Source organism: Kogia breviceps, chromosome 7 (assembly GCF_026419965.1).
Source record: "Kogia breviceps isolate mKogBre1 chromosome 7, mKogBre1 haplotype 1, whole genome shotgun sequence".
NCBI lineage: Eukaryota > Metazoa > Chordata > Mammalia > Artiodactyla > Physeteridae > Kogia > Kogia breviceps.
The window spans coordinates 116,720,556-116,734,949 of record NC_081316.1 but is presented as its reverse complement, the minus strand read 5'-3'; the positions used below and the strand labels follow the sequence as shown (position 1 = coordinate 116,734,949).

General features: G+C 48.6%; 1 protein-coding gene across 3 annotated transcripts in view; it reads right to left on the bottom strand.

The window, feature by feature from the left end:
- Positions 1-14,394, bottom strand: part of TMEM45B (transmembrane protein 45B) — a 32,419-nt gene that overhangs the window by 948 nt on the left and 17,077 nt on the right. For 2 of the 3 annotated variants that reach the window (XM_067039326.1, XM_059069776.2), the window contains exons 2-5: positions 5,127-5,323; positions 2,725-2,931; positions 1,674-1,858; positions 1,032-1,177 (exon numbers count right to left, since the gene is read on the bottom strand). In XM_067039326.1, coding sequence (XP_066895427.1) covers positions 1,032-1,177; positions 1,674-1,858; positions 2,725-2,931; positions 5,127-5,307 — 719 coding nt within the window. In that variant the 5' untranslated portion in view covers positions 5,308-5,323. Of the gene's footprint in view, positions 1-1,031; positions 1,178-1,673; positions 1,859-2,724; positions 2,932-5,126; positions 5,324-13,329; positions 13,447-14,394 lie in introns of all 3 variants that reach the window. The other variant, XM_067039325.1, reaches the window with a different exon arrangement.

Here is a 14,394-nt window from a genome sequence, read left to right as displayed (position 1 = left end):
ACGCGAAGGCGTCCGCTGGCCCTTAGAGCATCATGTTTTTTATGTCTCTATCAAATACTGTGGTGACTCGTCTGCACCTCCGATTTCTTCGACACGCTCTCTGGTGGTGAAAGGACTCACGGTCACTTAAAGGTCAGTGACGTAGCTGAGACTCAACTTAGTTCCCCCGCCCCACAATTTGTTGTTTCACTGACCGGGCAGTAGAACTCACAGAAACCATGGCCTGCTTTCCCTTCTGTTTGGTCTGTGTGGAACTCTCTCTGGGTGAAGTATCCCTGCTTTGGGTAGGGAAATCGGGAACTAGGAAGGAACAGAGGCGGCTCTGACGACACAGAACTAGCAGGACCGGGTGTGCAGTGGTTCAAGAGCCGGGCTCTGCCGTTTACCCCTTGGGTGACCTTGATCCGGTTACTCAGTCTTTTGAAGCCTTGGTTTCCCCGTCTGTAAACATCACGTGCATCCTCTATAAAGTGAGCATTAAGTGGGGCAATTTACACACTTTAAGTGCTGACCACAGTGCTGGGACCGGCGGTGCCTAGGAATCACTAGCTACTCTGGTAACCTCGGGAGAGCGGGCGCTGTCGTGAGCGCTTGCTGCTCTGCTGTCTTTCCTGACCGTCACGTGTCCCTGGGAAGTAGGGCAAATCCAGGAATAAGGTGTTGGGCTCTGAATGAACCAGGGACACAGCAGGGACTGCGGTTCAGTACTGATGCCTAATGCAGAGTTTTTCCTATCAAACTGCGGACTTAAAATCCATCAGAACTGCATTCGAAACCTGGGTCTGTGAGGTCGCAGTGACCAGACAGACAGGTCCTTCAACTTCTCAGACGTCACCTCCCTCACGTGCAGGCATGGAGTGCCTTGCACAGAGCTTGGCGTATAGTTGGCCGTCATTACGTGGTAGACATTAGCTCTGCTTAGTTGTGAAGGGTGGGGCATGGAGGTGAAAAGGATGCAGTGTAATTAATACATTTCAGGGACGGGGCGGGTTAGGACAGACTTGGCAAAAGTCATCTTCTCTTGGACATACCAGTAAACCAGCGAGTAGCTGATGGCCACAATGCAGAGGGCGGCCAAGTAGTGCCAGCAGAAGCACATGGTGATGAACGTGATGTTGGCGTCATCTTTCTGGTCCCATTCGGGTGCTCCAAAAAGCGGGAACAGCACGAACCCGATCTGGTGGATTATACAGAGAAGTCAGCCTTGTCATTAGGTGGGCCTGAGAAGCCCCCTAGCCTCCTGTGGCTGCCAGAGTGCCTGTAGTTGCCCAGACAACTCGTTCCCCATGCCTTTGTTAGCATCGAACTGCCTCTGCACAGGTAATTGCCCTGTTAGCTCTGGTTTTAGTGTAGCCTTACTTAAAATTTCAGGGCCCACATTTCAGATGAGCAGTTTTTAGCAAGCAGAGGCTGTAAGTGGTGTCAGTAGCTCTGCTGGGAGGGGCAGGCAGGGAAGTCCTCAGCCTGCTCGCTACCTGTGCTCTGTTGGTGACGCTCGTTTATGCGTCAGCAGGATATCGATGGTTAAAGTCACGTAGGTCAGGGGTGGGCGTGGGCAGAGAAGTGGCTTCTGACCCCCGTCGAGTGGCGTGTCCGTGCTGCATCTCTTGGGTGCGCTCAGTGGGCCTGCTTTGTCCTTGCACCGGGTGAGGAGCCTGGTTTGGAATAATTACCTGCCAGAACCAGGTGCCCTGAAGGATAACGAGGCTGGTACGGAAGAGTTCCAGCACGATGTTGTCCCGGAGGATCACTTCCAAGGTGAGGCTCACAGCCCCTGCGAACACGGCACACAGCAGGAGGGAGTGGATGTGCTGGTCCAGCGGTGGCCGGTGGTGGACATGGTGGTACAAGAGGAAGCCTGTGTGGAGGAGCAGGAGATGCTGTCGGGCCAGCCCCCCGCCCCAGGGGATCCGTTCCCAGCTCCAGCCTGACGGGGCGGGGAAATGTCTGTCTGGCACTTAGGAAGTCAGGGCAACAAACCGATGCGGGTGTGTGTGTGTGTGTGTGTGTGTGTGTGTGTAAGCAGGTATAAGCAGCAGAGGATGAATCTTAACATAAATGCAGGGTGTGTGTGTGTGTGTAAGCAGGTATAAGCAGCAGAGGGTGTGTGTGTGTGTGTGTGTGTGTGTGTGTGTGTGTGTGTGTGTGTAAGCAGGTATAAGCAGCAGAGGGTGTGTGTGTGTGTGTGTGTGTGTGTGTGTGTGTGTGTGTGTGTAAGCAGGTATAAGCAGCAGAGGATGAATCTTAACATCTCTTTTGGGAAGGTGAGATGTTGCTGATTTGTGACCAGTTGTGCGTGTGTACTTGACATTCAGTTTTACCCTCATTCAACCTTTTTTCACTTCTTCCTGAGGTTCAGAAGTCAACGAGGGGGTTGGATGACCACATGCTTTCTCTCATCCAGTTAACATGAGTTGCGTTGGGAGATGTGTCCTAGCCACTGGGTGGGAGTCCGGACAGTGACAGCGCGGGGTTGGGGTGGAGCCCGGAGAACCTCGCCCCTGACCAGAGGGTCACCCCCTTGCGTGATGGCACCCCGCCAGTCTTCGTGTGGAGGGCGGGGCGGGGGGAGTTGGTGCTCTGTCAGCCAGAGCTGTGGCCAAAAGCCTCATGCTTTCTGAAGCTCAGAGACTGGGGTATTCTGGGGAAGATGATTACATTTGCGGTATTTCTGATCTGCTGTGCTCCAGTCCCTCTAAGTCTCCGTCCACACCACCCAGTCACCTTCATTGGAAACTGCCACAGCCATGACCAGTCTGTCCAGCCCCAAGGGGATGTGGGTGATGAGGTAGGTCAGCATGTCCACGAGTCCCGAGACCCCAAAGAACAGGTACATGGTGCTGTGCTGCCAATTCATGAGCTTTACCCAGTGGTTGTCTTGGGACAGGTGGAGGTGGGGCCCGTCTGGAACAAACTGCTCTGCCAGCACGCCTGCAGGGAAACGGGAGTGGAGGTTAGACAGGGAAGAACAGCTCCAAGACAAACAGACGGTGAAGTGACCCCAAGTCGTGGCGAAGGTGGCCCACGGCTCTGTGGACCTACTCTGCTGCCTCAGGTGCAGCTGTCTCAGGATAAAATTCGTATTTGCTGAGGAACCTGTGCAGACATGTTGCCTTTGTTCCCGTTCCTTTGGGGGAGGGGGGAGAAACGGCAATAGGAACGCAGCCACACAGGCCCCCAGGACATTTGTCCGGCAGTTGAGATGACAGCAAGGCATTGTCTCTTAAGCAAGAGTGGGGCTGATGCATTCTCTGTGGGTCCCCTCTGCCAAGCGAGCCGTGAGATAAACCTGGAAAGGAACAATTAGGTGGAAAATGATAGAATGCCAGCGAGACACACTAAAGGTGAAGATAGCCGTGGCAAGCCCAGCGACTCCCGGGTGTGTGCTTTTCCTGCGCCCGGGGCGAGCTCGGAGCTGAGGGTCCCTCCCGTGGCGCTTGGCCTCTGTCCCAGACGCTGGGAGAACAAGGCCAAGACCACACCTTGGTGATCCTGGCCACCCTGTAGTTCAGGAGACGGGGCCAGCACACAGGTGAAGCAGTGCCACAGGGCAGCTCTCGCTTCTTGGGAGAAAAAGATTTGCCTTTTGCCTGGTGCCCAGAATGTTCTCGGAGCCTAAAATAAGTCTTCCGTGACAACATTCTGGACCCTGTTTCCCAAACATTTCTTTCTCAACTCAGATCCCCCACCCCGCTTTTTAAAAAAATATTATTTATTTACTTATTTGGCTACATCGGGTTTTCTGCGGCATGTGGGGTCTTTGTTGCCACGTGCAGGCACTAGGTTGCGGCATGTGGGATCTAGTTCCCCGACCAGGTGTCAGACCCTTACCCTGTGCATTGGGAGTGCAGAGCCTTAACCACTGGACCACCAGGGAAGTCCCCAGCCCCTTTCTGAATTGATGTATAAAGGATGAAGGTGCTGGTGGAAGCAACCCAGGAAAAGGACATCCCAGTGACAGGAGAACAGAAGGCCTCTGAGAGCAGGGACTGTGTGTGTCCCCCCACCCCGGCGCCCGCACCCCCGGCCCCCAAAGACAGCAAGTTCCTGGCACGTGGCAGGGGCCCAAGAGACCGTTGTTGGGTGAGTATTATTTTCACATAGCAAGGAGGCCAAATATTTTTCTAGCTTTTCTAAGGTCAAGTTGATGCTGTCCTTTACCGTTTAAGCCACGTGGGCCCTGTCACTTCTCAGCTTCAGAGAGACGACAAAGCCTTTCCGCTGCCTGGGTGACTGGTGAAGGGGACATTCAGCTAGACTGTGACCTTTGCTCACTCCACGGGAGCTACTGCCCTTGCTTCCATTCCTTGGGGAAACTGTAGGCCGAAGGGGGCAGGTGGCAGAATGTAGCTGCCGGGTGAGCTCCCTCCTCACTCACGTGACAGGCTGGTCCTGACAGGGAATTCTGTCTGCTCTTGACACCGCTTGTTCCGCGAGGGCCACCGGTGGGCTGGATGACTGTCAGGTGACCATGGGAATGGGTGGGTCTGTTGGAATGGGGCGCAGGGAAGGAAGGTCCCCCTCAGACAGCTGTCTGTTGGCTTTTCTCACTCTCTTTCACTGCCTCTCTGACTAGCCTTCCAGCATGAATCAATCCCCACCTCTAAGCGCTTGAGATTTGGGGATGGAGGGTACGAGTTGGGTGTTTACCACGCCTGAGATTCTAGTGGAGGGAGACAGCTGGGGGGAAAAAAGATGACTTTTCTAAAACTAAGCTCCGTTTAGTACCTTCTCATAACTCGCGTACATGAGCTTAACTCTAATTTGTTCTTTTTTATTCTCTTTTTCTATTTTGTCTTTTTCATAAAATATGTCTTCTATTTCTACAACTTATGCCTGGGTTCCTACAAATTATACCTGTATCCTTCTAGGGCAAAGAGTGCTGCAGTCTATGTGGTAGCTTTTCATAGTGTGAAACTTAGAACTGTGATGTAAGGTGCTATTAAACTGTCAACGTTACTAAGCTCGGTACACAATAGATGCTATGGTAAAATGTTTAGCGCCCCAAATTCTTGTTATGTTATCCCTGCCAGTGGAGACACCCATTTTTCACAGGGTCCAGGAAGTGGGTTACAGGTTCTGGGTATGACAAGGAGATCCGTGGGCCACCTGACCCCCCTCCTTACCGACAACTGAAAATAAAGTTCTGATGGCGGCCTCGGTGACCTCAAGACGCTGGTAGTGGTGAGTCAGTAGGCGGCTCTTCCCCTTTCGGTGAAAGTACTTCAGTGGGTACTTCACTGACCACCACAGTCCGACCATCAAGAAGAAGCTCCCTGGGAGAGCGTGGCCCTTGAAGTTTGCCATCGGGGTCCCAGGATACCTAGACAATGAAGGGACAGCTGTTAGGTGGCTGAATGGGGAAGACGTAAATGGATAATTTGGCAGGAAACACAGTCCATGACCGAGGATTCCAAGCCGTAAGCCATATGGAGAGGGAGCCCCTTATTCTCATAGAATAAGCCTGTGTTACGTCATCGAAGTCTTGTCCGCTCAGCGAGTTACAAGCCCAGCAGAATACCACTGGCCCTGAGGCTTTAGAAACGTGGGTGAAATAGAAGGGAGGAGAAGGAGGATGGGTAAATACTTCCTGATCTTAGAGTAGAAAAGCGTTTCTAAACGTAGAGGTAAAGGAGGGAACTAGAAAAGAGAAAGTCATCTGCATAAGCATTTTACCTATAAAACATTAAAAGGCAAACCATTTGGGAAAACGTTTGCAATAGCTGTGGTAAGTGGATATTCCACTACAGAGCCTTTACCAGTTAATAAGAGAAAGACCGTAGCAGAATGGGCAGAAGACACAAACCACATAATTCACAAAATAACACAAATTGATAATAAACCTCACTGTAAAGATAACGCAAATGAAAAAATATTTTTCACCTAATTTGAAAAATGGAGGGTTTTTATGCAGCCCTCTAAGTATAAATGAATATGGTCTTTCCAATTTGGTAAAATGACAGGCTGTTCAGCCGGAGATGTGGGGAGAGCTTGTATCAGCCCTTCCATGGCCCATTTCTAGGGCTTTCCCCGTTCAAGTCTGCTGCTCACCCAGCTGTGCGTTTCCCCCGCTCATTCCCGAGTGCTGATTTCCATGCTTAGCTCGTGAAGCCAAGCGTTTCTGACCCCCCATCGCTGTCCTGAGCTGTGTCTGTTTCCTGGCAGCCGAGCAGCTTGTCTTCATGGCCAGTACCAGCATATTTAAAAGTCATCGAGTGAGGGGGACTCTTGTTAGGGTGTGGCCACAAAACCCACAGCCTTCCACTGTTTAGCTGAACTACTCCATCAGCTTGCCGCCTCAGCATCCTTTTGTGTGGCCAGTGGCCTGGAGGGGCCTTGAACTGACACGGGCCCCTCCTGTGAGCCCTTGAAAGAGCTGCAGAGTCACAGTGATCAACAGTCTCCTCCACGTCCCAGGGCCTTCCCCCTGGTGTACCCCTTGGATGAGCCCCCTGCAAAGCGTACCAGAACCCTGATCGTTTTGGTTTGAGTGGTCCAGTCTGGTTTCCCTGGGAACCCTGAAGCACTCCATCCGTGGACCTTAATAAAGGCGTATGTCCCCGTCTGGCCTCCCTTTGCCCGCACGCTGCCTTGACCTCCCACCCTGCACTCCCCCAGGACTCTGAGTAGTCAGCTTCTCAACTTCAGTTCTCTTGTGGGCTTGTGTCGGACTGAGGCTCGCGATGCGACATCCAACGTTCCAGGACCCTTGTAATTTAACAATCACCACGGCTCTCTTTGTTGTCCACCGTTGGTCCATTTCCAGTTCCCTGCAATTGTTGGTTTTGATAATTTTGTCTAGTGCTGTGCTTATATTTTTGCAGGGGGCGGGAGGGGGGAGCTGCATTGCAGGAAGGAATAGCCCCTCTCTATGCTGCTGTAACTGGAAGGCCTTCTCATTCTTTTTTAATCCTCTACTGAAAAACATTTTTAAAAAACCCTCCTCTTTTCATTTAATGTTTAACACAGGTCCCTTTCCAGGTCAAGCCTGTTACACTCCTTTGTTTTCCTAGCCAGAAGTGCAGAAAAACCAGCTTTACAAATCCTCCCTGCCCTTCCCTATTTTTCTGAGAGGCAGAGCCCCAAATGGAGGCTCAGTCCTTGTCGGCTTGTGTGGCGTCCGTACCAATTTGTCAAGCCTCACCCTTCCCTTTTACCTGGCTTAAAATTCATGCCAGCGGATCGCAGGGCCTGCAGCGTGTCTGAAGAAACTACTTTTAACTTACTGAGTTAAACTCAGAAAGTTAACTCCTTTTAACTTTCTGGAAGTCTGAGTACGTTGATTTGATGGGGAACAGGAGCAGGGCAGGTAGATCTCTTCCACTAACAAATTAATAGGTTATTAGATTAGCTACATTATAGAACGTCTAGAGAGATAGGACCAGTTTTAAAGAAACAACAGTAACTTCAAACAGAACAATAAAAATTTAGACTTCCAATAATTTGGATAATACCGTCCAGATAAAGTCCCTGAGAAGTCTAGCTTAAAAAATAATTTAAGGGCTTCCCTGGTGGCGCAGTGGTTGAGAATCCGCCTGCCGATGCAGGGGACGCGGGTTCGTGCCCTGGTCCGGGAGGATCCCACGTGCCGCGGAGCGGCTGGGCCCGTGAGCCGTGGCCGCTGCGCCTGCGCGTCCGGAGCCTGCGCTCCGCAATGGGAGAGGCCCCGGCAGTGAGAGGCTCGCGTACCACACACACACACACACACACACACACACACACACACACACACAAATAATAATAATAATAATTTTAAAATATTAAATAAGAAAGCTAACATATAAGGGGTGAGTGCCCTTGAATACACAGAATGGTGTGGCCACTGCACAGTAAAATAAGTCAATCTACAGAAAAGCCACAGGTAGGAAAACATTAGAAAGTGCTTCCACAAAGACAAATTCCCTTATTTTTAATATGTTTACTCTCTTTTAATATTACATGAGATGGAATGGGAGTATGAAGGGAAGATTAAATGTTTTGAGGGGTAGTAGCTTTGAGTGAAAGCTGGAAACCGAGAAGGCTAGAGGTTTAGGCAACTTTTCATTTCACGTCTGGGGAGATCACTGGAAAAGGAACATTGTCTGAGTAAGGTTTCCCCAGCTTTCCTTGTACTCCTAGTTTTTAACCATTTTCCCCAGTCTGCATTCCCTTTTTTTTCATTTAAAGTAATTGAAATGGAAGACAAGGTAGAAGGTGTCAGAGAAAAAGGAGGTGAGAGTGGGGAAGAGTGGGGGGCAATGAAAGAGGAGGAAGGGAGAATCCTAGGAGGGGGGGCGACGGTGCAGAGGAGAGGAGAGACCGTGGTCGGTGCCACTTGCCTGTAGTTAAAAATAAAATGATGTGGTGCCTATTCTTTTTGAATAAATCCAACATTTCCCCCTATTTTAGATGGGGAAAGTAGGAATTGTGAAGGAAAAGGGTGTATGTAGATGAGTGACAGGATCAGAAAAGGGAGCAAGAAAAGTGAATTTTGTTTCCTTCCTCATGTGCTTTGTCTCTGCAACCTCCAAAATTCGCAGGATCGAGGACGTGGCATTCATGGCAGGGGAAGAGTTAAAGCCAATTTCCTCAGATTCGTGAGGACAGGGTACAGTTACACAGACGACCAGCTACACAGCCTGGACCTCTGTGACCTTCCAGTCACACCTGTGACTTAAGCTATCTTCACCACGAGATGTTATGTAAGCACTAACAAGAATGAACTGGCACTATACCCGCTGTTCTGGGAGGTTTTGCACGAGTTACTGTTGGGGGAGACAGGAAAGATGGAAAAGACCGCTTATAATGCGACCCTGTTTTGTGCAGCAGTGAACGTTCTGCATATCTGTATACACATGTGTACCGGTGGATGATTTGCATGAACAGAGAAAGCAGTATGGAAGATAAGTCGAGGGTATTTCGTGTTCATTGAGCATTTCTGGCTCTGTCTTCTAGGCACGTGGTATGGTTGCACTTTCTGGCCCCCTTGCGGTTGGGTGGGGTCTTGTGAGTGTAAGTGACATGTTACTCCTGGGCTGACATGTGCAATTGCCAGCTCAAGACCCCCAGAACAGTCACCTCTCCCTCATCACTGTCAGTATTCATGACGGTAGCTCCTCCGTCAGCCTAGATCCCAGAGTGAGGAGACACGGAGCAGAGCCCCAAATCAGCCGCGGTGATCACATGGCATGAGTAGTAAACAGTAAAGCATCGCTGAGCTCCGTGGGCTGTTATGATCCAGCAGAACCTCGCCTGTTCTGAAACACACAGCTGTATACTAGGCTAACGTTAACAGGTGGGACACTCAGGCTTTTGTAGTTTTTCTTTCTTCTAAATATTGAAAATCTTTATCAAATCCAGGGAAGAAGTAGCTGTGCTGCCATAAGAATGGCAGAAATTTTACCAAAAAGGTGCCAAAGACAATTGTGGTAAATTCTCTCTGAGCTGCCCTGACTCGTCACCTCCTTTCCTACCTGATACCACATAGATGCATTTTCTCTCTTGAAATGGTTCTTCCAGCCCCACCTTACTGTCCTGCCTAAAGAGACAACCTAATTCGAATTCAGGCACCCAGGGGTCTGTTACATTGCAGGGCAAACCTGGAGGTCCATTTCTCGAGTCCAGCAGTTCTCTGTGGGGGACCGTTTGTCTGAAGAAAGAGATAGATAGATAGATAGATAGATAGATAGATAGATAGATAATTTATTCATTTATTTATTTATTTATTTATGGCTGCATTGGGTCTTTGCTGCTGTGAGCGGGCTTTCTCTAGTTGCGGCGAGCGGAGGCTTTGCTGCTGTGAGCGGGCTTTCTCTAGTTGCGGCGAGCGGAGGCTACTGTCCATGGCTGTGCAGGCTTCTCTTTGCGGTGGCTTCTCTTGTTGCAGAGCACGGACTCTAGGCACGTGGGCTCAGTAGTTGTGGCGCACAGGCTTAGCTGCTCCGCGGTATGTGGGATCTTCCCAGGCCAGGGCTCGAACCCGTGTCCCCTGTGTTGGCAGGCGGACTCTTAACCACTGCGCCACCTGGGGAGCCCTGCAGACGTTTTTGACGGTTGTTACTGGCACCTGGTGGGCAGAGACCAGCCACTAGACATGACATCTTACAGCTCACAGGACAGTCCCCCACAGCAACAGATGTGCTCCTAGCGAGCTCCTAGCGATGGGGTTGTGAGGCCCTGCTGTATTCGAGGTCAGCTTCCTATTCTCCTTTTTTTCTGGAAGGAAATAGAAATCAGGCTGCCTGCCTTTCTTTGTTATTTATGCCAGGGTGGTATTCTCCCTTCAGAACTTTACGTAGTATAAGCCCACTTCCCTAACAGTTTTTTTCTTGGCTGTCCGTATCCTTTTTGTTTTTGTTTTTGTTTTTGTTTTAAAATAACAGCTTTATTGAGATATATTTCACATACCATACAATTTACCTAAAGTGTAAAATTCAGTGACTTTTGAGTATATTCACTGAGTTGTGCAGCCATCACCACAGTCAATTTTATAACGTTTTCATCACCTCCAAAAGAAACCTTTCACCCATCAGTCACTCCGTTTCCCCCAATCCTCCCTCCTGTCCCCCACAGCCCGAGGCAACCACTAATCTACTTTATAAATTTGCCTATTCTGGACATTTCATATCAATTGAATCATATAGTATGTGGTCTTCTGTGCTGGCCTCTTTCACTTAGCATGTTTTTAAAGTTCACCCCTGTTTTCCAAAGTGGCTGCACCACTTTACAATCCCACCAACACTGTATGAAGGTGCCTGTTTTTCTACATCCTGACCAACACTTACTATGTCCATCTTTTTTAGTTCAGCCGTCCTAGTGGGTGTGAAGTGGTAGCTCATTGTTTTGTTCCATTTTGCTTCCCTAATGATTAGTGATGTGGAGCATCTTTTCATGCACTTATTGGGCATCTGTATATCTTCTTTGGAGAAATGCCTATTCACATCCATTGCTCATCTTAAGTTGGGTTGTTTGTCTTTTTATTGTTGGGTTGTAATAGTTCTTTATATATTATAGATACCAGTCCTGTATCGGATACATGATTTGAAAATATTTTCTCCCTTTCTGTGGGTTGTCTTTCTTGATTGTGTCCTTTGAAGCACAGAAGCTTTGAATTTTGATGAAATCCAGTTTATCTTTTTTTTTCTTGTTTGTACTTTTTGTGTCATATCTAGGAAACCACTGCTTAACTCACCATCATGAAGATTCACTCCTATGTTTTCTTCTAATATTTTTATAACTTTTGCTCTTACGTTTATGTCTTTGATCCATTTTAATTGACTTTTTAGGTACGGATCCAGCTTTATCCTTTCGCATATCTAGTTATCCCAGACGTTTGTTGAGAAGATTTTTCTTTCCCCCATTGAATTGTCTTGGTGGCCTTGTCTCCCCTTTTACTCTTGAAAATGGATTTCATCAATCTTCAGGGGAGGGCTTTGCCTATAATAGTGTCAGACTGTGGTGAAGAAAGTAATTTAGCTATTGTGACACATAGATTAACTATTTTAAGAGTGTTGGGACAATAAAGGGAGGACTCCGGTTCAGCCTGAGGGAAAGAGGAGGAAGATTACAGAGGGAAGTGTCACTGAAGCTTCCTTGAAAAACAGGCAAACACAGGTAGTATGCGTGGAGCTCTAGGCAGAGCAGATGGCACATGCAGAGGCTGAGAGGCGGCTGCAGCTAATCACCCCTGTGGCTGGGTGGTGCTGTTCGCTGTTTCTGCCCTACCATCCCCACCGTGTTTACCGAAAGGACCAGGTGTCCTTCTCTTCCATGGGGGGAATGCATTAAGCCTTGAAATCGTCTTCGACTGGGAATGGAAAAAGACAGTCTGCTTAAAAAAGTCAAAGACCTTGGCTGAGTCCTATGAACTCGCTGAATCTCAGTACCCCTCCTTCTAAAAAGGGACATTAATGTCTCCCTCACAGGGATCTTGTGAGGGTTAACGCGGGCCTCTCACTGCTGTGGCCTCTCCGGTTGCAGAGCACAGGCTCCAGACACACAGGCTCAGCGGCCATGGCTCACGGGCCCAGTCGCTCCGCGGCACGTGGGATCCTCCTGGAGCGGGGCACGAACCCGTGTCCCCTGCATCGGCAGGCGGACTCTCAACCACTGCGCCACCAGGGAAGCCCTCTGGTGCTCTTATACCCATTCCCACAGTCCATGGGGGAGAAACCTGGGCTTCTCTCTTAGGAGAAGTAAATGATTGAACCAAAGCTGCTGTCCTTTCCTTTGAGTGGCTGACCCTAAGGTGGGGAAATCACTGTTGAACTTTTACCTCACCTTGGAGAAGGCGGTGGTTGAGTGGTTTTTTTTTTTTTTTTTTTTTTTAATGGAAACAGAACGTGTGTTTGGTCAGTAGGGAATAGGTTATGGGAAGAATATAGCATATTGTTTTATTGCAGAACATGGTTTTTATACTTTCTGAATGTGTCCTTGCCAACGGAAACACTCAGATGGTTTCTGGTCTGCGTTTACTTTGGAACACAACCAACCGTGCCTGACTCAGCTTTCTGTTCCTCTGCAAATAACAAGGTTGATACCCCTCCTTGTTCTGTGAGCTGCTTATTAATAGAATGTGGAAGAGGCACAAGGTGCAGTGTTGAAAGTTCCAACAGGCTGATGTGACCATGGCTTAGTCCTGAACTTCAGGCGCGGTGTATCCCTGCTCTACACTAGCCTGAGCGGCCTTAAGCAACTCTGAAGTCCATCACTGGTCTTCAGATTTTGACAGCTATCGTGTCATTGTTATTTTCTCTGTGGGGCGGGTCCTTGAACAGCATAGTCAGAAGGAGTAAGACCGGAATGAGTCTGAACCTTGTTCTGGCATGAATTCATGATGATATGGAAAAAATCACCATGAACAAAAGCTCAGTGACCTCCCAGCTCGGTTGGGTTCCTAAACAAAAGATGTTCTCATTTCTGCTTTTTTTTTTCCCCCCACGTGCACCTATGAAATACAAGAGTCAATGCTGCGTGCTGAGTAAATAATCAAATGAATAAGAAGGGATCCCTCCCGTCAGGGAGTTTATAATCTAGCAGGGAGCTATATACTTGTGAAAAATTGAACGTCATGAGATATACTGACAGCATGCTTGGGGACATGAGTAGAAAGTGAATAACTTTCACCAGAGAATCTGAGAAGGCTTCACAGAGGGGGCTGGCATTGGAGCTGGACATTTCTCGATTGCCTCTTTCAAACTCTTGAGAATTAGGCGATCTTACTGGAATCTTGAATTAAGGACTAAAGAACAAATCTAGGCTAAGTTCCATTATTTCTCAAGCTCTAACAAAGAACTTTGGCCTCTGAGTCAGAAGACCTGGGTTCTAGTCCAAGTTTTGCTGTGAACTTACTCCGTGATCTTGAGCAAGATACGTAAGCTCTCAGGATCAGAATGTCCTTGATTGTTATATGGGTGTAGTTTGGAAGAGGTAATCTCCATGGCCCTTCCTAGTTCTAAAATCCCTCTTCTGAAATGAAAAATGAAAAGGAATTAGAACAGGTTGAGTCATGCATGGCAAGGGAAAATGGAACTCAGGTTATGGATGTCAACAACAGAGAGGCAGTTACCAGATGCCGCTTCAGCATACGTTACAGTGAAAGGGGCATCTCTGGACTTGAAAGGTTGGCTTATTTTCCAAGCAACAAGCAATAAAGTTTAGTATATTTCCCTTCGTTCCCTACTTTCAGTGAACTTGTCCAGGATTTACCTCGGTGAACAAGATGGCTGCTGGGCCTTCTCCTTCACTAGCAGCCCTTCTTGCCATGCGCAAGTCTTCCTCCCGCCTCCCGTAGACTAGTCTTTGAAAACGCATAGCTTCCCCCAAACCTTTTCTTTTCAACCTTTTCTCTCATTCTGTTAACACTGAGAAATGGAATATTTCCTGCCAGGTCAGTAAACAGAGGATGTCACCGTGGTCAGCGATTGCAGCCACCAGCACTCAGTGAGCTGGTGAGCCCTGAGGGGACTCATGATGAGAAAGCACAGGACACTGGCCCCAGAGAGCTGAGGTGCACATCAAAGGAATGATTTCAGTGAGCCCAGACTCCTGCATCTTCCCATCCATAGAAAAGCACTAAATTCCTTAACTTGGGATATCTGGTTTTCTTTAATTTACAGTAATGGTTTGACGTTCAGACTACCTGCCTTTTGTTGCAAAACTCCTGTATATCCTAGCTCCCCCCTCACCTCCTCGGAGCAGTTCTCTCAGGGTTACTTGAGATGCTGCCTCATGGGCTTCAAGTGCTAAAAATTCCCACCGAATGAAACATAACTCGCAACTTCTAGGTTGTGAGTAGTTTTTAAGTTGACAACATCATTGAGACTAAGGCATCATCACCTCAATTTCCTCTCCTTCACCTACAAATTCATACATACCCACACCCATTCTTCTCCTCAGACTCACACCCCCTCCTCT